General features: G+C 32.0%; 1 protein-coding gene across 1 annotated transcript; it reads right to left on the bottom strand.

The window, feature by feature from the left end:
* Positions 1-2106: 2106 nt before the first annotated feature.
* LOC144969455 (uncharacterized) lies at positions 2107-24458 on the bottom strand. The gene is made up of 4 exons (XM_078908571.1): positions 23583-24458; positions 11106-11147; positions 6484-7945; positions 2107-2843 (listed from the first exon to the last, which is right to left on the bottom strand). The coding sequence occupies exons 2-4, from the start codon at positions 11125-11127 to the stop codon at positions 2207-2209; spliced, it is 2121 nt and encodes a 706-aa protein (XP_078764697.1). The 5' UTR covers positions 11128-11147; positions 23583-24458; the 3' UTR covers positions 2107-2206.
* Between the last annotated feature and the right edge of the window lie 1050 nt (positions 24459-25508).

Raw genomic sequence — 25508 nt, 5'->3', positions numbered from 1 at the left:
TAAAGACGGGGCTTAAATAGGATACAGTTTCAAGCAAAATTTTGAATCGCCTCTAATTTCAAAAATACTTGAGATATGATCATTCTGACAACTTTGTAAGATTTCCTATGTCTTAGAGTGTCTATTAAGTGAAAAAAGTAATTTTATGTTTTTCGAGTGATTCTGTCCTTTTGTTGATTAGGGCAGCATTGGTGTCCACCTACCATAGACCAGGGTTCACTCCCCAGTGGTATCCGCTTTCATATCCCCACGTTACTCCCCAGTGGTGTCCACCTCTCATAGTCTTGAACTCACTCCCCACTGCTGTCTACCCCCAATAGTCCCGGGTTCAATTCCCATTGTTGTCCACCTCTCATAGTCCCGGGATCACTCCCCATTGGTGTCTAACTTCCATAGACCTAGGTTCACTCCCCAGTGGAATCCACCTCCCATAGTCCTCGGTGCAATCCCCACGAGTGTGTCTACCTCCAATAGTACCGTGTTCACTCACCAATAGTTTCTTATAGGCCCAGGTTCATTCCCTACTTGTGTCCACATCCCAAATTCTGTTAACTCATTAGTGATGTCGACCTCTCATGGCCTCAGGTTCAATCCCACAACTGGTATCTATATCACACAGCCCTGGGTTCACTCCCACAGGTGCCCATCACTCATAGTCTTGGACCCATTCCTCACTGGTGTCCACCTCCCAGAGTCCGGGGTTCATTCCCCAATGGTGTCCACCTCCCAAAGTCCTATGTTCACTCCTATAGGGAATGAGATTAGCGGAAGAGTAGCGTCCCTTGATTGGACGTCACCTTACAGAGAGAACGTCAACATAGTTTTGCGTATGCGTCTCTCTCGTCATCGCTTTCGATGAAGTGTCTCATGCCGTTTTCACCGGAAGCGAGGACGAGAGACGCATGTGCACAACCAACATGACGTTCTCTCTCTAATAACTTTTCCGCCGGTGACGTCCAATCAAGGGACGGTACTCTTCCGCTAATCTCATTCCCTATAAAGTTCAGACCCTGCTGGTGTAGATATCCCATAGACTCATGTTCACTTCTCATTGGTATCCATATCATACAACCCTGGGTTCAAACCCCACTGGTGTCTACCTCCCGTGGTCGAGGGTTCACTCCCCAGTGGTGTCACCTCTCATTGCTCCGGGCTCACTCCCCACTGATGTCCATCTCCCATGGTACCCGGTTCATTCCCCAGTGGTGTTCATCGCTCATAGCTCCGGGTTCCCTCACCACTGTTCCATATTCCAGTGCCCTGGGTTCACTCCCCGCAGGTGTCCACATACCAAAGCCCCAGATTTATTTTCCACTAGTGTCCACCTCCCATAATCACGGGTGTATCCTCGATTGCATCAAACAACACATATATTGAACACGAGAGGACGCGGACGAAGACATTTGAGTTGCCCCACTTTATTTTTTGAAAATATCAAATTAAAGAAATAAGGAGAAGGCACCAGTATAAGATAAAGATATAAACAAGTGTGTATGAAAGGTGCCAGACAAAGCAAGAAATAAGAATAGAAGAAAAAAAACGACCCGAAACAACACGAGAGCCACGCCTCTTTATCCTCTGATCAGTTAATGAGCAAACTATTGCTGTACAGCAGTTGGGGTTCATGTTTTTACGCAAATAAATACTAAAAACTTTACTTTTAAATACGGTATCCTGCGGTACTGTTCCACGACTTGTAAATTAGTCAACCGATACTGAGCGTGCTTATCGCCTGGTTGGTGACAAAACTCTGGTTTGGGCATTGTATCTTAGAGGAAAGAACCCGATTTAGACATAACACTTTACTCTATTCGGCTGTGAACGAGTATATTGCTTTAAGCCTACATGCCTGAAGGCGACTGTTATGCTACTAGTTTAAAAGGCTAAAAATTATGATATGAAAAAAAAAAACAAAAAAAACCCAAAAAAAACAAAACAAAACAAAACAAAATAAAAACAACTAACATAATAATAATAATAATAATAATAATAATAATAATAATATAATAATAATAATAATAATAATAATAATAATAATAATATAATAATAATAATAAATATAATAATAATGATAATAATAATGATATATAATATATAATAATAATAATAATAATAATAATAATAATAATAATAATAATAATAATAATAATAATAATAATAATAATAATAATAATAATAAAATCTAGTCTCGCGCTTGAAAAGAAATTCATTTTTTACAAAAACAGTAGGGTTTCAATTTTAGTACATTCGTACAAGCATCTTGTCCCCTGTAAAGATTCAATCGGACAATATCTCCAAGCACAGATGCTTTCTTACTTTTCACGTCATATTTTACGAGAGCCTCAAAGATACCTCCTCCTGGTTGTGTTTCGATGACAACTTTGAAGTATGGAGTTTTTTTATCAGTTCCAGACATAGTCAGAATAGACTTAACAGATTTAAGACTAAGTAAAGCACATTTATCCCTATGATTTTCTATTATACTCTCAATAGCACCGAATAATGCCTTTGACACAATATTAGTAATTTCATCAGAAACAGTTTCATTGGATAATGATTTACAATTACAATAAGACATTTTAATATCTGCGTGCCGACAATTCCTCTCGATTGGTATCTCATCAAAAAGACTGATGGCTCTAGACTTCAGGTTGCCTTTCTTTGTTTTCCCATCGAATTTGAGTAAATCCATCAACGTTTTATGAATGTCAAAGAAAGATGTAAGACGGTTTCGATTTATCTCAAAAGTCTTCATCAAGTCAGGGTACTTTTTCTCAAACCACGGCGGGAACATGAAGAACACAAATGGAGTGTTGAACTCTACTTTTCCGTGGAACGTTTGTCTGAAAAACAAAATTATTGATAGATTAAAAATAGAAGATTGATTATATTCAGTGGCATGGCATGCTTTCAGTACAAAGTGGTGCCAGAATCAGAAAAAGATAATGGCTTACACTTCCTATATTGTAAATACAAAAGAAAGAAGAAAAAAAGAAACGACTTACTTAAATACTTATAAATTGAATGTGCATGGTGATGTTTCTATCCCTGAAAATCTGTTTTATAATGTGTTTGTAGAAATCACGAACGGCAACTACATATATATCAGCCATGTGATTTGAACATACCATCAAAGAATTCAACCGCTTCTATTTCATTTCGAAAGAATACTTTCATTTATACATTTATTTATTCATAAAACCAGAGGTGTCTTCAAACTGGTAGAGGAACCTTTTTTTAAAAATTGACGTAATGAGCACTACTTCAAAAACAGAATGAATTGTGGCACACATAATTTGTTGTTCTACCTAATATAATACCAGACTTTCGATTCGAAAAAGTGGAGAAACATCCTTCAAACTGCCATCATAACGGAGTCCCACGTCTTCACACAAGTTCAACTTTAATATGTTGATTGGAGTTTGAATACAGAGGGAAATAGAGTAAGGGACGCAAGCAGACATTGAAAAATATAACACTTGACGCCATTGATTTTGATATTACATATAATCTTCATAGGCCATGACATTGTACCGTAAAGTAAAGCATCTGAAAGTTGAAATTAATAACTGCAAAAGTTTTTTTAAATAGTGCAAATAATCAAATGCTTAATCTGTGTTGTTATTTTCAAATTGGAAAAAAATATTTTTGTTTGGAATAGAGTTGTAATGGCCAATATTTTGCGTTGGTTTTGAGAATCATTACAACAATAAAACATGGTTATCAGACCTGCAAGTAAATACGTGTTTGTCGTGGATGTATGGAATAAATATGAAAATGATTAGTGCCATACAACAGAGCATTCTAGAAAGAAGATTCTCTAAGCTTGGATATGAATTATGAAACGGACTATAGTCTAAAGGCCTGTGCCTTTTACCAATGGTAGACAGCAGTTTGGTTATAATTTTATAATGTAGACAGGTTTTGTGGGGATAATGATTGCTTTTGATAAAACACATGAAGCTTACTTTTCAGTTTATCCGATTCTAAAAATGGATATGTATGGACTGGATAATAGTTTCGTAATGTGTTACCAAACGGTCGGTGCTAGTTATGGAGTCAACTTGATTTATTACATCAATTATTGTTAAAAGTCCCTCAAATAAACCACAATAAATGGAAATCAATGGAACATAATTTAACAAAAACACAGTGTCAATCGGACAAAGGATAATTTCAATACAAAGCGTAAACACTCCCATTCCACTTCCGAAATCAAACTAGACACCATACAAGGGCTGACTCTCTCTCTCTCTCTCTCTCTCTCTCTCTCTCTCTCTCTCTCTCTCTGTGTGTGTGTGTGTGTGTGTGTGTCTCTCTCTGTCTCTTTCTCTCTCTCTCTCTGTTATCTCTCTATCTCTCTTTGTCTCTCTCAATCTCTATCTGTCTGTCTGTCTCTCCCCCTTTCTCTCTCTGTGCATGTGTGTGTGTGTGTGTGTGTGTGTGCGTGTGTGATGAAGGCGCGCGCGCACATACACAAAGTCAAACACACTTATACAGGCGAAGAACATATAGCGTCACTTCATAATGTAAATTTTTGCAAATTAACGTCAATACTTCATGTCAATTTTGCACTAATAATAATAATAAATAATAATAATAATAATAATATAATAATAATAATAATAATAATAATAATAATAATAATAATAATAATAATAATAATAATATAATAATAATAATAATAATAATAATAATAATAATATAATAATAATAATAATAATAATAATAATAATAATAGTACTGTTGACTGATGACAAAAGGCGGTATATACCATTTCTCATTTAAAAAAAATGCTGTAATCCATTTATAAAAGGTGGATGAGGTGCCAGGCACCATTTTAACCAATAGAACCACGCCCCCGGTAAATTAAAAACAAAACAAAAGATTAATGCTTGTATCATTCTTTATATAAGAGTATATAACTCTGGCTGAGTTAGCTGTTACTGTTAAGCTATTGATGATAATGATGATGATGATGATTATGATGATGATGATTATGATGATGATTATGATGATGATGATGATTATGATGATGATGACGATGATGATGATGATGATGATGATGATGATGATTATGATGATGATTATGATGATGATTATGATGATGATGATGATGATGATGATGATTATGATGATGATGATGATGATGATGATGATGATGATGATGATGATGATGATGATTATGATGATGATGATGGTAGTGGTGGTGGTGGTGGTGGTGGTGGTGCTGCTGCTGCTGGTGCTGGTGATGTCAGGGTATTATTCTCAAGCCACGGAGGGAACATTAAGAACTCATATAATGTGTTAGCCTCCATTTGTCCGTTGGACAACAACACCAACAACAGTAACAACTTTAACATCAACAACAAAACTAATGATAAGTTTTAGAAAGTTATGTTTCCGAATTAGATGGAAAAAAAACAACAAATGATTAATACTCGTCGTATCATTAAACACAAAGGATAATAGGGACACTTCATAATAATTTTTGCTGTTATGCTTTGCAATCTGTCGGGGTGAAATGAGGGTTAATATTCAGCTTATATCTCAACTTATGCAACGTGACTTGAGATAAATACATCATTGGGAAGAGTCAGTTTTCTTATTTAATCTAAAAATAATTTGAATTATCTAATTCTGATCATTTTGAATTAAGACTCAGTTTTCTTCATCTGGATCACAAATGGCATCGGGCAGGACACATCCTCAGAAAGGCCCTAAATTGGAACCTTCAAGGCATATAGAAAGGGCGCAAGACCAAAGAAAACATGGCTAAGAAGATCGGTGGACGAGGAGGTGGGATAGGCAGGACTGTCATGGAAACAAGTGAGGAAGATAGACCGGATTCGCTTGTACTGGAAGACATAATTGCAGCCCTATGTCGGGTCGGGTCACTTTGTGCCCCGGATTACCCGTTGGACTGGCCCGGACTACTCCGGACTACCTCGGAATGCTTGAAGTGTGCGACGCAACTTTATTAACTCAAGACATTACGAACACACACGTCGGCATAACCACAGACTATTGGGAACAGATTGGACAACAGCCACTTTTTATTTGCAAATCGCCGCCATCTTGTTTAAGACGTGAGCAGTTATCGGATGAATCGAGATTAGAGAGAGATTGACGATATACGGGGTTTCAATAAATTGATAGTTGGATAGATTTGATCGACCATGAAGCTCACACACCTTCATTACACCATCACAGCATTTTATTTCTTTATTTTTACGTAATTTCTGCTAACAACGCCAATAAAAAGTGGCTGTTGTTCAATCTGCTCCCAGTAGTCTGTGGTTATGCCGGCGTGTGTGTTCGTAATGTCTTGAGTTAATAAAGTTGTGTCGCACACTTCAACCATTCCGGGGCAGTCCGGTGTAGTCCCAATAGGCACCAAGGAGATTAAGTAAGTAAACAAGGGACTTGGAGGGTCACAGCTTTAGAATGACATGTTATTTATATTATTATGTATGTACTCACCTGAATTTCCCAAGTCGGGCTCCATGGTCACTAAAGAATACAGTTATCGTATTGTCCAATAGTTTCTTTTCGTCCAAATCTCGAAATAAATTCAAATATATCTCATCTACAGAACTCGCCTTGCTCGGATCATCATGAGTCACCTTAGTGTAAAAATTATAAATGAAGTAAGGCTTGGTTCTCGTGTTGTTGAATGCTGTCATCATATCAGTGAAGTAGTTCTGTAAAATAGATAATTCGGGGTTCTCTCCAACACAATGACCGCCGACAGTTTTACGACAAGTCTTGCATTTGGCCATAGCTAATCTTGCTGGCCGACAGTAGTAATCAAACGTTGGTCGTTTCCACCCTCGTTTCATGTAGTGATATGCTGTTATACTAATGACGTCTAAACACATCCCAGTGCGATATCCAGCGTTTTGGTAATGATGCCATATAAATTTGTTTTCAATTTTATCAAAATATTCTCTTTTCAACGAAAATGTTTTCATGATTTCATCCTCGTTGTAACCAGTTTGTAAAACGATGACATTTGGAAAAGTATTTTGTCCATTTTTATTAAATTTCCTTAGCTCCTTACCATTTAGATTTCTAACGATGTAATCTCTTGTCTTTGGCATGGTACGAGCCAAATTCTGTTTGGACATACTGTCTATTCCAACTATGAGAACACTCATAGTTTCCAACGGAGCATTTTTCTTAACATGATTTTGGTAGTTTACTTCACATCTTTTCTCAACTTTGGGTTTCACAACAATTCTAAGGTTAAAGCTTTCACTGACTGTTTTGTTGTGTAAATAGCATCGCACATACAATTGTTCATCATCTGAACTTAATTGGATGGAATTGGTTAGAAATTTCCGTGACCATTTAAAATTACGCAAATGACTGTCATTGTCCGAAAACTCCACTCGTGTGTACTGACAATAGTCTAATTTTCCAACTGTTTTGTCAACTTTGGCCCAATCTACCCCAAGTTTGTTATCATCATCAATGTATACAAGAACGGGTTGTCCTTTGGCGCAATTAAGTGGTTTATGTTTAGAAAAATACTTCTTGATTGCTGGGTCAAAGGGATCCAGATCTTGATACCGGCAACTATCTGACACGGGTGGTTCTCTTGTTGACATTTTTGTATTAGTTGATTTTGGTTTTGTTGTTTGCGGCTTTGTTATATTTTTTGGTTTTATTGTTGTAGTTGTTGCTGCTTTTGGTGGTGATGTTCCTTCTTTTCTTGTTGACATTTCTATTAAAGTGAATGCACTACCTTTCGCCTTGTTTCTTAATGTACTTGTTGGAGATTCGAAACTTGAATAATTCGAGGATATGCGTTTCCTAAAAATCATGGACAAGAGTTGATGTTTTTCTAACGAATAGGAGGAGTACATGTATACAGATATTCCGCAGATGAACAAAATGATAAGAAAATGAAGTCTTGGAAATCGTGCAGCTTTTCCCGCATCTGAAAAGGAAATACGATACTTCATTAAGACCCTTATATATAATGTACAATCAAACCTGCCTTAGTGACCACCTCTATATAACGCCCACATATACATAATGACCAGGTCTGTTGACACCCTTGAGTATTGTCTCTATATTTTACCTCATTATACCGAAGACCTCCTTGACGAGATCAAGAGAATCTTAAGTCATGGTTTTAACAGGAAATTACCTGTATATAGCTCCCACTTGAACTGGTGACCTCTTATTTACGGTATTTTTCGTCAGACGATATGTTTAAAAAGCCTCTTAAGACTTTGTAATTTTCCAAATTGAATTGTTGATGCCCCTGTAAAGTGCCCTGAACACTTCCTAGTGATATGTAACAGCTCTCAACAAAAATATGATATATTATAATATATTATATTATTTGAACTTTAAATGATCACACTCAAATCCTTGCGACAATCCTGACATATCTTTTTGTTTTGTTTGTTTACGAACCTGCCGTAAGTCATTGATCACTTGGTGTTTGTTCCTTTTTGTTCATTGTTGCCAATTGCAATCTATTCGGCTTTGACAGGCGTTGACAATGGAGTTTGTACACAATGGACGTGACAGAGACAGGCGTCCGTGAGTGGCTGTTCAGGTCTTCGCGTGACTGAACCGTGTCTTTTGACTTTGATACCTCGCCGCCCCTCGCTTTCATTGATGGTAAATTGTGCAATCAGGCTGTCTGGACGAGTAATTGGACGTGCGTCTAACATGGTCATTCTACTCCGACGTTGCTTTTTTTTTCTTATAAAAGCGGCATCAACGCCCAATCCCAAACTGATCTACTCGTGATGACCCTTTGGTTACCGGATAGGAGTTCAACCAATTGATAACTCTGTTATTGTCATGTCCTATTAATGATGACTCGTAGTAGGTTGAATAAGATTAAATCTGTATATATATATATATATATATATATATATATATATATATATATATATATAATATATATATATAATTGTGTTTTGCGTTTTATTCCCAGTGAAGCTTGAAATAAAAAAGATGATAACATCTCGTAATGTGTATATAAACATGAACATTTTTAAACAAGACCTTGACCATACCGTTAAAAATAAACATGATGCAAATGGTCTCCACGAGTCGATTGTTGGTGCGGTGAACAAGCATGCTCCATTAGAAACTAGAACAGTAAGGGTGAGACGCCAAGCACCCTGGTATAATACCGAAATGAAATTGAATGGATTAGCCAGGAGGCGGGCAGAAAGAAAATGGCTCAAGTCCAGAGATGCTCATGACAAAAAATTGTACATCGCTGCTAGAAATGATGCTAAAGTCGTCAATACATGGCCAAAAAGAAATTCTATGAAGACAACCTGAAAATCGTCGAGCGTTCTAGACAATTCTTTGCCTTGACCAAGGAACTGCAACAGACGCAAGCAGCTCTCCCATCTTTAATCGATCGTGCAGATCTACCAACTCGCTTTGGTCAACATTTTAAAGAAAAAAACGGATACCATCAAAAAAGAACTCTCATCTGAATCGATCCAAACAGCATTTGACAAGTTTCATGGTGATTCGTTAACAAATTTTTCAAAGATCACTGAAGCTGACTTACGTGACTGCATTATGTCGTCTCCAACTAAAAGTTGCGATTTAGACCCCATAAATACTGCCATTCTAAAAAAGTGCATTGATGTAATTTTAACACCACTTACATGTATTGTTAATATTTCGTTGCATTCGAGTGCTGTACCAGACATTTACAAAGTTGCTCATGTCAAACCCCTTTTGAAAAAAACCTGATCTAGATAAAGAGAGAGAACTATCGCCCTGTCTCTAATCTACCTTTTCTCTCTAAAATCATAGAAAAGCTTGTTTTGAAACAATTACTGTCACATCTTAAAAATAATTGTCTTGAAGAAAAATTTGAGTCGGCTTATAGGCAACATCAATTAAAAGATATTCAAAACCCCGTCCTTTACGTTCGGCCAGTGATTCCACCAAACTAGTTGTCCCTCGAATACGGAAAAATGCTGGAATGAGATCCTTTTCTCATTTCGGGCCCTCTGTTTGGAACGCCTTACCACAGAGCATTCGTGAAAAAGAATCTTTGTCTATCTTTAAACGTTCGCTTAAAACATATCTGTTTCGTCTTTAGTAAATGGTATGAGAAGCAAGATAGGTCTGTCTGGTTTCTATTGTGTGTGTGTGTGTGTGTGTGTGTGTGTGTGATAGTGTGTGTGAATGATTATGTTTCAGCCAAAGTAATTTGTAATTTAAGCGCTTAGAGTCTGGTGTCTCGGAGTTATAGCGCTATACGTATAAGTTTTCAGCATTATTATTATTATTATTATTATTATTATTATTATTATTATTATTATTATTATTATTATTATATTATTATTATTATTATTAATATTATTATTTTATATATATATATATTATATATATATATATATATATATATATATATATAATATATATATACGTCACTACAGAATGATAATATGTCGAGGTGGCCTTTTTCACAGAAATAGTCGATTTCGAGTTAAGTGATCAGAAATATGAAATCTTTTTATTTCTCAATCTCTGAAACTAAAAAACAATATTCATTATTTGTTATAAAACATTGAGATTTAACCAAATCTTTTTTGGAGGTAAATTTCATTTCCAGATTCTGAACCACATCGGCATCAACAATAAATTTGATGAGAAATGTATTTTATTTTTAATTATCAAATGGAAAGCGAGTTGTTTCAAGTTGTAGGAAGAAAGCAATTCCATCTTTAAAGTGCCATGAAGTCATAATAAATTCAAAATGTAATAATGGGTCTGGCGTCTACTCAAACTGACCACAACTCAAGATCCTTTGAGATGTGTTGTAAAATGGCTTTCTAAAACCCAGTTCAAAGCCGATTTATCTTTTTCTTATAACTGCATAAAGCTTGAAGGTTTTTTTGGAAGTTCTTGAACTGGTTCATATGTGACTAGCTTGTTTTTACTTTTTAAATAGCCAAAATAGCCAAATATTTTAAGCATCTATGTATGTGAGTTAAATAGGGAGAATAAAGCTATGCAATGGTTTTTTTTCTCATTGGCTGATCGGAAGTCATGGGAGAAATTTCAATAAAAGTGACAAAGGAAGAAACCAAAATCTAATTTACATTTCTTCAATCCAGTCCACATCTTGATTTTTTCTTGAATTTCTGCATAAAAAGAAGAGAAAAAAATAATTTTCGTAAGCTTTAAACCAATATTGCTGACATAGAATATACTCGGCGCCACAGTTAATGCAAAGCATATTTATGAACTCAATTGTTTTGCATATTACAAAAAAAGAGTAATTCCAGACAAGGTTAATGATATAAAAATTGTTACAATCAAATGAGTACAAAACTATCATACCGTTGAAAACAAATATCATCATCAACATAAAGATAACAAAAACATATATACACACAAACAAAAAACAATTAAAAAAAAGACACAGGTTTCCAAAGGTGACTATTGTTCCGCACATTAGTTGCGCGTGACTGCTTGCTGGTCTGAACAAGCTGCTTCATGGAATGAATAAGGTCCCAAATGTCTCCTTGCGGAATTGCCTTGTTCTTGTTGACTTTGAACAGCCAAAAGGATTGGCAACCGGAGTTGCCGACAAACTGGCTCTGCACATGTCCATTGTTGTTTCTTTTGGCGACGGTTAAACGACCCATGATCATAAAAATACAAAGAACATTGAATGGAGTCCAGTTTTGATATGTTTACATTTCTACAAATCCATAATGATGAAACCGTTGTCTTTTCTTATTCCTTCAAGATTCATAAAAAATACTTTTTTCTCATAATGTGTGTACGCCTTTTGTTTGATTTTGTATTGTAAGATTTTGACATACGTTCTTTAAACGGTCATAACAAGAAGCGGGTCAATCGAATAAAAATAAATAACTATCAAATTTTACAAAATTGGACAATCTATCATACCGTCTAATTTTTATGTAATTGTTTTTTTTTTTTGTTTGTTTTTTTTTTTACATTTCAAACATATAAAAGACTGATGTGTTAATTATGGAGACGTCATACTTTTTTTCATGATCAAAAAGTAAATTGCGGAATTTGAAAAAACACACAAACAGCATGCACCCAATTAATGCTAACAAAAATTGTACAATTACAAACTGTCACAGCTTTTATCCCGTCAGCTTCATTGGTGTAATGTCCATAAAGATATACATTTTTATTTATTTTAAATGATTTCAATCCCCTAAAACTTTCCAATCCTTTTTTAACTGCAAGATGGTGTTTAATCTGGAATTGACTTATACTCATTTGCTTTCATGTCAGTTGTACAATCTGGGTCTTTTTATTCATGAGGAAGAAACTTGTCTTTTCTCTTCTATTTTAAAAACTGGATTACTGTAATCCTTTGTTGTTTCGTGTCTGTTGAAAAAGGGTCAAATTCAAAGCATGTATCCTAGTTTATCGTTGTCTAGAAAACACTGGCCCTCCCTACCTTAAAGAACTCATAAAGAACTATTCGTCATAACGATCTTTATGTTCCTCCAATGACACCACCAATTGGTTATCCTACATATTTTATTTTATTATATTATTTTTTTTTAATGAGAAAAACTGATTGGAAATGTAAAAGTCATGGTGATAGTGGTAGTGATAATGGTAATGGTGGTGGTGGTAACGGTGATGATTGGGGTGTAGGGATGATGGTAATATTATTATTGTTATTATTATTGATATTCTTCTTCTTCTTGTTCTTGTTCTTGTTCTTGTTCTTCTTCTTCTTCTTCTTCTTCTTCTTCTTCTTCTTCTTCTTCTTCTTCTTCTTCTTCTTCTTCTTCTTCTTCTTCTTCTTCTTCTTCTTCTTCTTCTTCTTCTTCTTCTTCTTCTTCTTCTCTTCTTCTTCTTCTCTTCTTCTTCTTCTTCTTCTTCTTCTTCTTTCTTCTTCTTCTTCTTCTTCTTCTTCTTCTTCTTCTTCTTCTTCTTCTTCTTCTTCTTCTTCTTCTTCTTCTTCTTCTTCTTCTTCTTCTTCTTCTTCTTCTTCTTCTCTTCTTCTTCTTCTTTCTTCTTCTTCTTCTTCTTCTTCTTTTATTATTATTATTATTATTATTATTATTATTATTATTGTACGCATTAATGCTATTACGATTGTTGTATTTTGTGTGGTGTATAAGTTTATTTTTTGGTTCCATTTACCTTTTTTTTTCTTTTTTTTCTCCACTTTCATATATGTTAGCATCAAATTGTTGATTTATTGGCGAAAGCCTAAGATTGAATAAACTTTGAACATATTCAATTCGTACAAAAGAGGGAACAAGGTCCTTTCTCATTTTGGCCCGTCTCTATGGAACACCATCCCGCAGAACATCCGAGTATATTATTATTATTATTATTATTATTATTATTATTATTATTATTATTATTATTATTATTATTATTATTATTATTATTATTATTATTATTATTATTATTATTATTATTATTATTATTATTATTATTATTATTGTTATTATTATTATTATTATTATTATTATTGTTATTATTATTATTATATTTCATTGATATTAAAAATAAATCAGCAGATCGTCCTCCTTTTAGATAATCATTATTATGTGGGGAAAAATGAGAAATGCAATATCACTTGGTTCAACCCACTTTCGACAAAACATCTCATCACCAATATTAGGCAACCATTCTAAAGCTCATTTACAGATAGAGCTTAGAAGAGCTTGGCATTTTTCTAACCTGCAGGAGATATCACGTGAATGATGGACTCTTCTGATATACAGAATTTCTATAAAGTCTTTTCTTGTTTAATAATATATTTACCAGACAAACATCACAGCCAATATGTTTTTTTCGTGGACTTTGAATACAAAATGATTTACATTTGATTTACCATTATCTTTTATTAAATGTGCCTCAATATTGTTGTCATGGCTACGTACAACAAAATCTGATTAATTTTTAGTGCTTCCAATTTGTTTTGTAGATTTTTTTTCGTGATCATTTCAATAATAGATCTAGCTCTTATCTTTATATATCTAGAAAGTAGTAGTAGTAGTAGTAGTAGTAGTAGTAGTAGTAGTAGTAGTAGTAGTAGTAGTAGTAGTAGTAGTAGCAGTAGTAGTAGTAGTAGTAGTAGTAGTAGTAGTAGTAGTAATAAAAATAATAGTAATTATAATAATATCATTATTATTGTTATTATTATTTTATTTTTTTTTTAACCCCAGGAATGGGAGACACCCAATGTTTGTCGTTGCTTTGCCAATTTAGAATTATCTCCATCTTTTAAATACGACAATAAACAGGTATAGGTATATTAACCTTAAAAAAAAATTCTTTGATATTGATCATAATAATAATAATAATAATAATAACAATAATAATAATAATAATAATAATAATAATAATAATAATAATAATAATAATAATAATAATGATAATAATAATAATAATAATAACGCTAACGGGTGAACTCAACTCAATACAATAAAATAATATAAAAAAAGATAACACGTTATTATCTCTGTATTTTGGTCCACTAACCGCGTTTGTGTATGTTTAGTGACCGTACGTGTATGGAGTGTACACATAAAGGCAGGCGACAGTTGCTAAAATATATATATATCGGATTGCCAATTGGTGAGCAAAATCGGGAGCACGGGCTGAAAATATTGTGATAGCAGGGATTATGGACGTGTTGGTTCTAAAATGGTCATGATGATGATGATAATAATAATAATAATAATGTATAATAATAATAATAATAATAATAATAATAATAATAATAATAATAATAATAATAATAATAATAATAATAATAATAATAATAATATAATCAATATATAATAATAATAATAATAATAATAATATAATATATAATAATAATAATAATAATAATAATAATAATAATAATAATAATAATAATAATAATAATAATAATAATAATAATATAATAATAATAATAATAATAATAATAATATAATAATAATAATAATAAAATAATAATAATAATAATAATAATAATAATAATAACAATAATAATAATAATAATAATATAATAATAATAATAATAACAATAATAATAATAATAATATTATAATAATAATAATAATAATAATAATAATAATAATAATAATAATAAATAATAATAATAATAATAATAATATATAATAATAATAATAATAATAATAAAATAATAATTTTTTTAAAAAAAGGTCGTTGATTCCGATTCCGCCTGTTGATTGTGCATATAGATAAGTGTATCTAGTTGTGCATTCACATTTATTTGTGATGTCTTTACTTTTTAAAAAAATTGTTATTATAAAAGCGGATGCCAACAAATTGAACGACATTGTAATATCGGATATAACGTCTCCATGTTCATCACAGTTTTTTTTTTGTTTTTTTTTTAAATTTTTTTTTGTTGTTTTTTTGTTTTTTTGTTTTTAAAAAGATAAGATTGGTTTATTGCTTTAATGTAACTGATAGTTTTTTCATAACTATGTCTATACAAATTGTATAATCAATATACCCACCTTCAGAAACACAGGTCCAAGTAATTAATTATAGTAATAATAATAACAATAATAGCAACAATAACAACAATAACACTAATAACAACAACACCAGCAGCAATAATAATAAAAACACCAACAACAACAATAATAATAATAATAATAATAATAATAATAATAATAATAATAATAATAATAATAATAATAATAATAGAAATAATAATAATGATAGAGCATATAAACTTAGTGATAAAACTACTAAAAAGTATTATAACAGCCACGTTAGCAAAAACAGGAACCATAATATCTAATAATAATAACAACCATCATAACTACAACTACGATAATAACAACTACAAAAACAGTAATAATAACAATAATAATATTTTATTTTATTTTATTTTATTTTATTTTATATCAATTTTCTGATCCTCATATCGGTTCTTAATATCGCTAATGGATATTTTTTGGGGCCATATTTGATTTTAGAGATAACCATTTTTCCAACGAGAATCAAATGATTTATCCACATACGATCCGATTCATTGATTCCGGGATAATCAATCAATCCCACCATTACTTTTTGCAAATCTATATGTATTTGTTTCCCTATCTTACTGTTAATTATGCTTTCTATCTCCCGCCATACAGATTTTACTGATTTACGATAAAAAAAGAAATGCTCCGAATAGTCTATTTCATCACAATATTGACATTTATTTGAACTTGCAACTTTCATTTTATGAAGCAATATATTGGTAGGGTAAATATTATGCATAATCTTCCATCGTAAAATCCTTAATCTTGATTCTTTTGTACAAACATAAGATAAAATCCAATGTTTTGCTTGTAACTCTACGCTTTTTTCCCCCCAAAAGCCCTTAACATGTTCTATTGATCCTTCTCCTTTAACATTTTGGTACAACTCTTTTCTGGAAAGATTTTGAATAATATTCTTTTTTTTTTAAATTTTATTAAATCCTCTGATTTCGAAACTTTTAGGCGTGATAAAGCGCTTTTGACTACACTATAATCAAGATCTATTCCATTATAGTTCCCATATATATCTTTGAATTCCCCAATTGACATGATACGTCTTGAATTGATGTAGATTTGCTTAACGTAAAACACTTTTTTTGCGATTAGATAAGTTGAAAACAGTACTTTACCTTTGAATTTAATTTTATTATTGTTAAAAATTGGTTTATCTGGGTGAATTTCCATATTTTGATCTTCATGAGTTAAGTTAAGATACTCTATTAAAACATTTTTCCAAAATATGTTTTTCACTAATTTTAACCCTTTGAATTGCGCACTGTTTATATTTGCTTCCAATGCTTTTTTTCCCCCAATGCGTCTAAAAAAGTAATTAGATACTACTTTCCAATCGCAACTTTCAGCTGAATAAAACTTTTTTCCCCAATTAATCAGAAATGATTTTTGTAAAGAAATTATGTCAATCATGTTCAGGCCTCCATTACTTCTATCGTTACACATGGTCTTTCTTTTTACTTTCTCAAAAGCTCTCCTATTTGATGTTTTCTTTTGCCACAAAAATTTAAAGAACAATCTATTTATTTCCTCTAATACAGTCAACGGGATTGAAATACTCTGCATAATATAAAATTAACATAGAAATACCAAAGGTTTTGATTATATTTATTTTCCTATCAAAGAAAGGTCCCTTTTTTCCCATAACTTTAGCATTTTCTTTATGCTTTCAATTTTATGTATCCAATTATTTTTATTTTCCGTAGCTGTCATTTTGAAACTGAATATTACTCCTAAAATCTTTAGATCATCAACAATTGGAATGTTGAACAATGAATCTTTCCTAAGGATATGATTTTTGTTCAGTTGCATAATTTTAGATTTACTCTTATTCAAAGTAAGTCCAGAGAATATCGAAAACTCATTAATTTTCCGTAACACATGTTTTAAGTCTTTTTAATCTTTTAGAAAAAAAGTTGTATCGTCAGCATATTGTTTAATAATAAATCTTGTGTTATCTATTATTATTCCTTGAATGTTTTTCTCCTGTCTTACTTTAGATGCCATTATTTCTACTCCTAGAATAAAAATTAAAGGAGATATTGGACAACTTTGTCTAACGCCTCTTTGCATATCAAAATCCCCCGATATATGTCCCCCATTTTTGACACAAACCTTCCTATTATTGAGAATGGTGATAATACAACCTTTGAAATAATTTCCGAAACCAAAGTAATCAAAAGTTTTTTAATAGAAATGTTGTTGATATAGTGTCGAAAGCCTTTTTATAATCAATTGATAACATTAACGAGGATAAGTTTATTTCTTTTTCATATTCTATTAACTCATCAATTTCCCTCAAAATTTCTGCAATGTTTCTTCCACGAATACATCCTTTTTGGTCCTTACTAATTATATTACTTATAACCGTTTTAAGTCTGTTTGCCAAGGTTTTTGCCAATATTTTATAATCAGCATTTGTTAATGTTATAGGCCTCCAATTCCCTACATCTTCCCTATCGATAAATTGATTTTTCGGTATTAACGCTATTACCCCCTCCCCTCCTTTGACTGTAACTAAGCATATTTTTAAAAATACTAAACTCAAAACAGTTGAACATCGCCGTTTTGATCTCATCCCAAAAAACTTTGTAAAATTCTACTGGAATTCCATCTGGCCCTGGGGAGGATCCATTTTTCATTTTTTCCATAGCACTCCTAATTTCATCTAACGTAATAAATCTGTCACAGAATTCTTTCTCTTCATTTTTTATTTTAGGTATATTGATATTTTTTACATATTCATCACTCAACATTTCTATTGTTTCGTCTTCTTTCAATTCGGTGTAAAGTTCTGAATAATATTTATTAATAGTTTCTAGAATTTCCAATTCATATGTAACATAATTATTTTCATCACTTTTCAATTTATAAATTGTATTGTTTACAGCCCTGGTCTTTTCTAATGATAGAGAGAATCGATTACATTTCTCTCCCTCTTCTATCCACTTGATGCCTGCTCTTACTCTGGCCCCCATTGTTTCTTCTATTTGTTTTAATTCAATTCTTTTCCGCAATTCCAATATTCGTGATAAAATATCGTTGTCGTTAGGGTAATATACGAATTGTTCTTCTTATTCATAAGGGCTCTTATTTCTTCATTATAAGTATCTGATTTCTTACGACATTTATATTTGCAGTAGTCTTGTGTAAATTCCTTGATGTCTATTTTAACTCATTCCCACCTAAGGTGAGGATCCAACCTTTTGTTTTCTTCTAAGCAACTTTGGATTTTTTCTTTCATTAATGTTATATATTTTAAGTCACTCAATATTGATACATTCATTTTAAATAAGGAGGGTCCTTTTTTGAAGGATGTGAATTTAAATTTTGATATAACTACTCTATGATCAGTAAAGGCAATGCCTTTAATTTCTGCTTCTTGTAAGAAAGGTATAAGCATGTTATTTATAAAGATATAATCTAGACGTCTAGCAATCAAAGGAGATCCTCTACTCCATGTAAAACTTTTTTATTTTTTATGTTTTATTCTCCATGTATCTGTAAAGGCTAATATATTGATAAAATCATAAAAATTTTCAACATTTTCTTTATCATGTGGATTGCCAGATATTATGTCCAACTCATTATTTACCACAGTGTCCCTTAAACAAATCATTGGTAAATCTAGATTTAACTCCGATTTTGATATTAAAATCTTTCCTAAATGCGAAAAAAATAATTTTTCTCCTGTGTAATACATGGATCGTAAATATTAGCTATTAAAATACCTCTATCTTTGTTATTGTATGTATTTAATTTTATCAATAATATTCTGGAGTCTTTGTACAATGTATTAATTTCTACTTTATCGTTTAATTGTTTGGAAATAAGAAATAATTGTCCTTTACTTTTGGATGTCCCCGGAGATAAGATAATTTTCCCACCCCATTCTTTTTCAACTAAATTTGAATCCTCCTCCAATAAATGTGTCTCCTGTAATCCTACTATGACTATTTTATTTTGCTTGATATTTTTAAAAATTGCATTCCTTTTTTCCTGTTTCTTAATCCACAAACATTTAGTGAAAGGATACTTAAATATTCTACACAGTGTTCCAAAAGCGATCTTTTAGTTCAGCCCGCTTTACCCCTGCTCTCACAATGTCACGCTTCACCGATTTCTGCTATTCAGTCAGAGCCTTTTGTGGCTATTGAAATTATCAACCTTTGTTATGGTTTTTAAACCTGTTTTTAACTATTTTAAAAATGTTATTTATAAATACAAAGTGATTACTTAGAAAAAGGAGAAGATGATCTTTATTCTGATATAATTTTATTAATAATAAGACGTATATAATTTTCACACTAAACATTAACTTTCAGAGTATTTTTGAAAAAAAATTCACTCAAACATGCATAATAAACTCTTAATTATCTAAAAATTTAAACGACCAAAGTGAAAAAAAAATTCACTAATTAAAAGTCAAAGACTATTTCTAATTACTCACAAAATTTCACATGTGCCGGAAATTTGGTTATTTCACTATTCCGTCTGATATTTGAACCCCCCCCCCCCCCCCCCCCCCATTTAACATTCGACATCCTTGAGGATTCAATATGCAATCTCTCTTGTATTACAACTCCAGATTACAGAATATAGTTAGAATGCCATCAAACATACTTTAATATTATATATTCACTTTCTTTAAAAAGCAGATACCCAGCACTTTATCTGTGTTTACAAAAATTGAATTCATTTTATTTTAAAAGTCATTGTGAAAACTAGTAGAGTCCATTAATACGTCCAAACCCATTTATAAATTAGATATTAAGTAATTTGCGTATTGAGTAATTTGCGTGTCAATGCATGAGTGTGTTTATATTTGTGTATGTGTGTTTGTTTGTGTTAGAGATGGGGAGTTGCTAGTGTGTGTTGGTATGTGTATGGATCTGTTTAGGTATGAGAAAGAACAAAAAGATTTGTGGTGGAGGATGTAGCTATTGAACGGATAGTTGGAGGGAGAAAGGGATAGAGAGAAAAGAGAAAAAAAGGGGAGGGGATTGAGAAAGCAACATATAACTCAAAATATATAAATAACAGCTCTATTTTTAGAGGAAGTTTAACCGCGTAATATGTCAAATGTTTCCAATATGTGGTGTTTTGGAAGTACATTTTGAGGAAAGTAATTACGGTATATTGTCATATATTTCTCTATCTTGCTATTAACACTTTCTATTACTGTCTCTGTGACTGGTTTTGTGTGAGAAATTAGTGAATGTATTTCATAATAAGCTCCATTTATTTCATCAAAACATTTGTTTATAGTTTCAGCTTTATCTCTGATTAATTTATTGTTTGTATACATGTATGTTTTAGAAACAACATTTTCAGTGATTTTTTTGTAAACGTCTTGTGTGTAATATCTATGGCAATGATTTCCTATGAAGCTACGACTATGACATACTTGAGATATGATTGTGTTTGTTTTTAATATATCATCAAGAGAACTGCAGACTGGCCCACATCGTTCTGACAGTTTCTCTTTATGAACAACTAAAGCTATTTTTTCTTCTGTGATTGGGATATTAGTTTCCCATTCTTTTTTTCTCTTGAGGCACATCAGTGACCAATTCACAGGTCTTGTAAGATTCTGCAACTGCTAGTTGACTCTTATATGTTTTCATGTCTCTAATTTTCTTTTCACATTTATGGCATATAACTTCTGAATGTTTATTTTTAAGGTCCGTTCCAATATCAATGTCAAAGAACAGTTTGATTTCATTTTTGAAGTCTTTACAAAAAAATGTTTTTCCTGTTTTTAGCCTTTTCTTTAACTGTTAGTGCACCTTTAGCACATAAACAACATAGTGAATTGAGATCTTTAAGTGTATCTCAAGTGTATGTTCCCTTTTTACCTGATAGGTGAAACCAAAAAAAATCATAAAAAATAAACTACGCTTCGCGCACTAACCGAACTTTCACACCAAAAAGACAATAAAATCTAAAAACTTATAAACTATCAACGAAGGAAATCTATCGTTTGGTTAATGAGATATCACTAATTATATTTGAGAAATCACTTTTCAAAATTCCATTATGTACATACTTTTATGACCCAAGTTACAACATAACCAATAAACTTATTTTGATGAGAATTTCACAATGATGTGTAGGAAAGAAGGGTAAATGATATTCAAATAAAAAATATAATGTTATATTCAATTATCGGGGTGAAAAAAATGTTTGAATTAACACAAAAAAACGGAAGATAGGGATCAGTATGGAATGCACCCAGGATTAAGATTATCTGCTGTGAAATCACTGACTTCACGGTTCAGTGACTCAGACTAAAAGATCGCTGAGAAGCAATTTGGAACACTGTGTGCTGTGAAATCACTGACTTCACGGTTCAGTGACTCAGACTAAAAGATCGCTGAGAAGCAATTTGGAACACTGTGTCTAAACCCCCCTCTGAAAAAAAACCGTGCTAAAATTGTTTGGGTTCATTTTAATTGAAGTATTTTGAAATTAATAATATTTTATGTTTTAGCAATATTACTTTTACTGCAATCTCTTTTCAACACCATTTTTACTCGGATAGTTTTGGGCGACCTCTTTTTCCTTCCTCTTCTGGTGACCCTACTCTCTTTCTACCAGAAGATCTTGTCATAACATAATCCTCCATTGTTTTAAACTTTTTTTTGCCTCCCTCACAACTTGTCTCCCCCTCTCTCTTTTTTCTTCTCTTTCTCTTTCTGTCTCTATCTTTTCTTTTTCTTTCCGACCTCTCCTTTCTTTTTCCTTATCCTCGTCCATGAATTCATTTGATTTTCCTTTTCCACCAATCTCACCTTCTCGCATCTCTCTTACCTGTTCATCGGTACCTCGCTTCTTCTTTCCATTTCCTTCTTTTACCATTTCCATATCTTTTCTTACTTCCTCTCCTATCCGTCTATTAATTCTATCATGTAGTTTTTTTTTTGTCCGTATCTCCCACCTCCCGATTCTCTCCACTTTTTATCTCCTTTCTTCTCTCTCCCTTTCTCTCCTCTACTTCTTCCTCACCCTCCACCTCCTTCTCTCCCTCCTCCTCCGTCTCCTCTCTCTCCCCCTCCATTTCTTCTTCCGACTCCTTTTCCGACTCCTCCTCTTTCTCCTCCTCCCTCTCAAAGTTTTCAACTCTATCCTCCTCTGTATCCACTTCTTTTTCCTCCAGATGCCTTGGGCAATCGACTTCCCTATGTCCCCCTGTTTTGCATCTCCTGCAGACGACTTGTTTTCTACATGCTGTGGCACTATGGCCTTGCTCCATGCAATTCCTGCATCTATTGTCATGCATTTCTATTATTATTATTATTATTATTATTATTATTATTATTATTATTATTATTATTATTATTATTATATTATTATTATTATTATTATTATTATTATTATTAATATTATTATTATTATTATTATTATTATTATTATTATTATTATTATTATTATTATTATTATTATTATTGTTATTACTATTATTATTATTATTATTATTATTATTATTATTATTATTATTATTATTATTATTATTATTATTATTATTATTATTATTACTGATACAGTGTATTATGATGATGCTGATCATGATGATGATGATGATGATGATGATGATGATGATGATGATGATAATGATGATGATGATGATGTTGATTATTATTATTATTATTATTATTATTATTATTATTATTATTATTATTATTATTATTATTATTATTATTATTATTATTATTATTTTATTATTATTATTATTGTCATCATCATCATCATCATCATCATCATCATCATTCAGTATTTCATTACACTTATCTTGTTATAACTTCATCATCATCACCACCACTACCATCATCATCAGCATTGTCATCATCATCATCATTATCATCGTCATCGTCACCATCATCATCATCATCATCATCATCATCATCATCATCATCATAATCATCATCATCATCATCATCATATTATCATCTTCATCACTGTCATCATCATTATCATTACCATCATCATTCATTACCATCATAATCATATATATCATAATTATCATAACTTTGTTGGATATGAAATATCTTAAATTACCAGAATGACACTGCAAATCTTGTACTTTTAAATATCTTGATCTCAGCTGATCCAGTAATAGAGCACATTAATTTCCAACAAGTGTTCTAATTTGGATGTCAACAATTTCACAATTGGAGAATAAATTAATGGTAAAATGTAAAAATCAACATAGATACATATAACACAAGGGTGTAGAAAATCGTCCTATCTAAGCCCGTTGGTTAACAGATTTAACACACTTTTAAAAGTCTGTAAAGAATCCAGACAAATTACTAAACTGCGTATCAAAATAATACGTGTTGCGTCATGTAGCTACATCTATTTTATATTGCGAATTTCGTGTTTTAACGGAAGACGTCACAAGAAAGAAATTTATGGGGACCCAAAAGATGAATGAGAGATAAAGACAAAGGGAAGAATAAAAATACACAATAAGGAGCCTCTCGCTTTAAAATCAGAGACCAATATAAGCAAATAGTAGAGCTTAGTTCTCAAGAGCATTATACCAAATGGTTACCTAAATTAAAAAATTATGTCAACCATAGGATTTTGTTTTGAGTTTTTCATTGAACAAAGGTATATTATGAGAAATTTGACAAGCCTGGGTGGATAAATAGAAATAGTAATACAATATTATCGTTATTGTCCATGAAATGGAAATTCTTTATTGGTTTACAATGCTGGAACATTTAAAATAAACATCAATAGAAATGTGTGGATCCAATAATAATGTGATTCTCATAAAAAATTTACTTCACATTGCACAGAGATATTTTTACAATTTAATGCGACAGGAAACATAATTTTTTATTGTATGAAATTAAAACTGATTTCACTACAAGTGAACATAATAATACAAAGCAAATATATAATCACAATACGTCCAAACTCTGATTGAAAATCACACCAGCAAGCAATGCTATTGAATTCTGATAACTGATACGGGTATACAACACATGTTCATTTTTGCAACAAACGCGGTAAGTGGACCAAAATAAAGAGATAATAACGTGTTCTCTTTTTTTAAATTATTATTTTATTGGATTTAGTTGAGTTCACCCGTGAGCGTGTAGTTAGAAGCGATATTTGCTTTTACTTAAAAAAAAAGAAAAGGCAACTCATAACAATTCCAGCCGGATTTCCTGAACCAACACACAAAACACTATGTGTGACATTATACGTTTGTAGTCTAATTAATACAATTGAATGGAAACTATTCAAAAACAAAAATGGCTGGGTAAAAACAATAACAAAGAGTGGTGTGATGCCAATACTCCTCAACAGTCGTAACGTCACTTCCTTCCTAATGACGCATGGTAACTTAGTAACACTGGCTCTAAACTATCGGAACAATGGCGGACGCCCGTATGAAATATTTCTCCGGCGAGCATAAAAGCGTTTCCAGAGGAAAAAACCCCCATAGATTTGATCATGTTTTGACTTTTACACATTCTGATCACAAGGCATATGAAAAGGGAATGAAAAGTTCTAGCCAGCACGAAGAATAAAAAGTAATAATTTTCTTTGTTTAGAACCAAGATGGCCGCCGTTGCAGGGCGGCGTGACATCAGACTACTGAATCCTATTAATAAATATGATCGATGTTCATTGTTGTACGGCTTTGCGGTCTGATTGTTTAATATTTACCTTCGGGCAGATAGGTCCCAGGTGTCGCAGTAAAGATTATTCACATTTATTTTATTAAGGTTTTATTTTAGTAAGAACTGAATTCATCTCACTCCAGTTATATTTCGGTAGGCTTAGTAAAAACCTTTATCTTTTAATACTAGATCATCTTTCCTATAATCGCCCAGTGAGAGCTATTTGTTATTGTAAATAATAAATCCATAATGTGTTCCCCTCTTACTATGTCAGCTTTTTAAAATGGACTAATATTTCATTTGGAAATATATTAAACCCTAATAATGGCCTTTCGTCCTATAC

Source organism: Berghia stephanieae, chromosome 3, assembly GCF_034508935.2.
Source record: "Berghia stephanieae isolate SIO BIC M18660-M18661 chromosome 3, UCSD_Bste_1.3, whole genome shotgun sequence".
Lineage (NCBI taxonomy): Eukaryota > Metazoa > Mollusca > Gastropoda > Nudibranchia > Aeolidiidae > Berghia > Berghia stephanieae.
This window is presented reverse-complemented; position numbering and strand designations above follow the sequence as displayed.

Excerpts from the sequence above, each read along its gene's own strand:
- LOC144969455 (XM_078908571.1), bottom strand. The coding sequence starts at position 11,127 with ATGTGGACTGGATTGAAGAAAT. Across the intron at positions 7,946-11,105 it reads GTGGACTGGATTGAAGAAAT|ATGCGGGAAAAGCTGCACGA; the intron begins GTAAATTAGATT and ends TTTCCTTTTCAG. Across the intron at positions 2,844-6,483 it reads GCCCGACTTGGGAAATTCAG|ACAAACGTTCCACGGAAAAG; the intron begins GTGAGTACATAC and ends TTTGTTTTTCAG.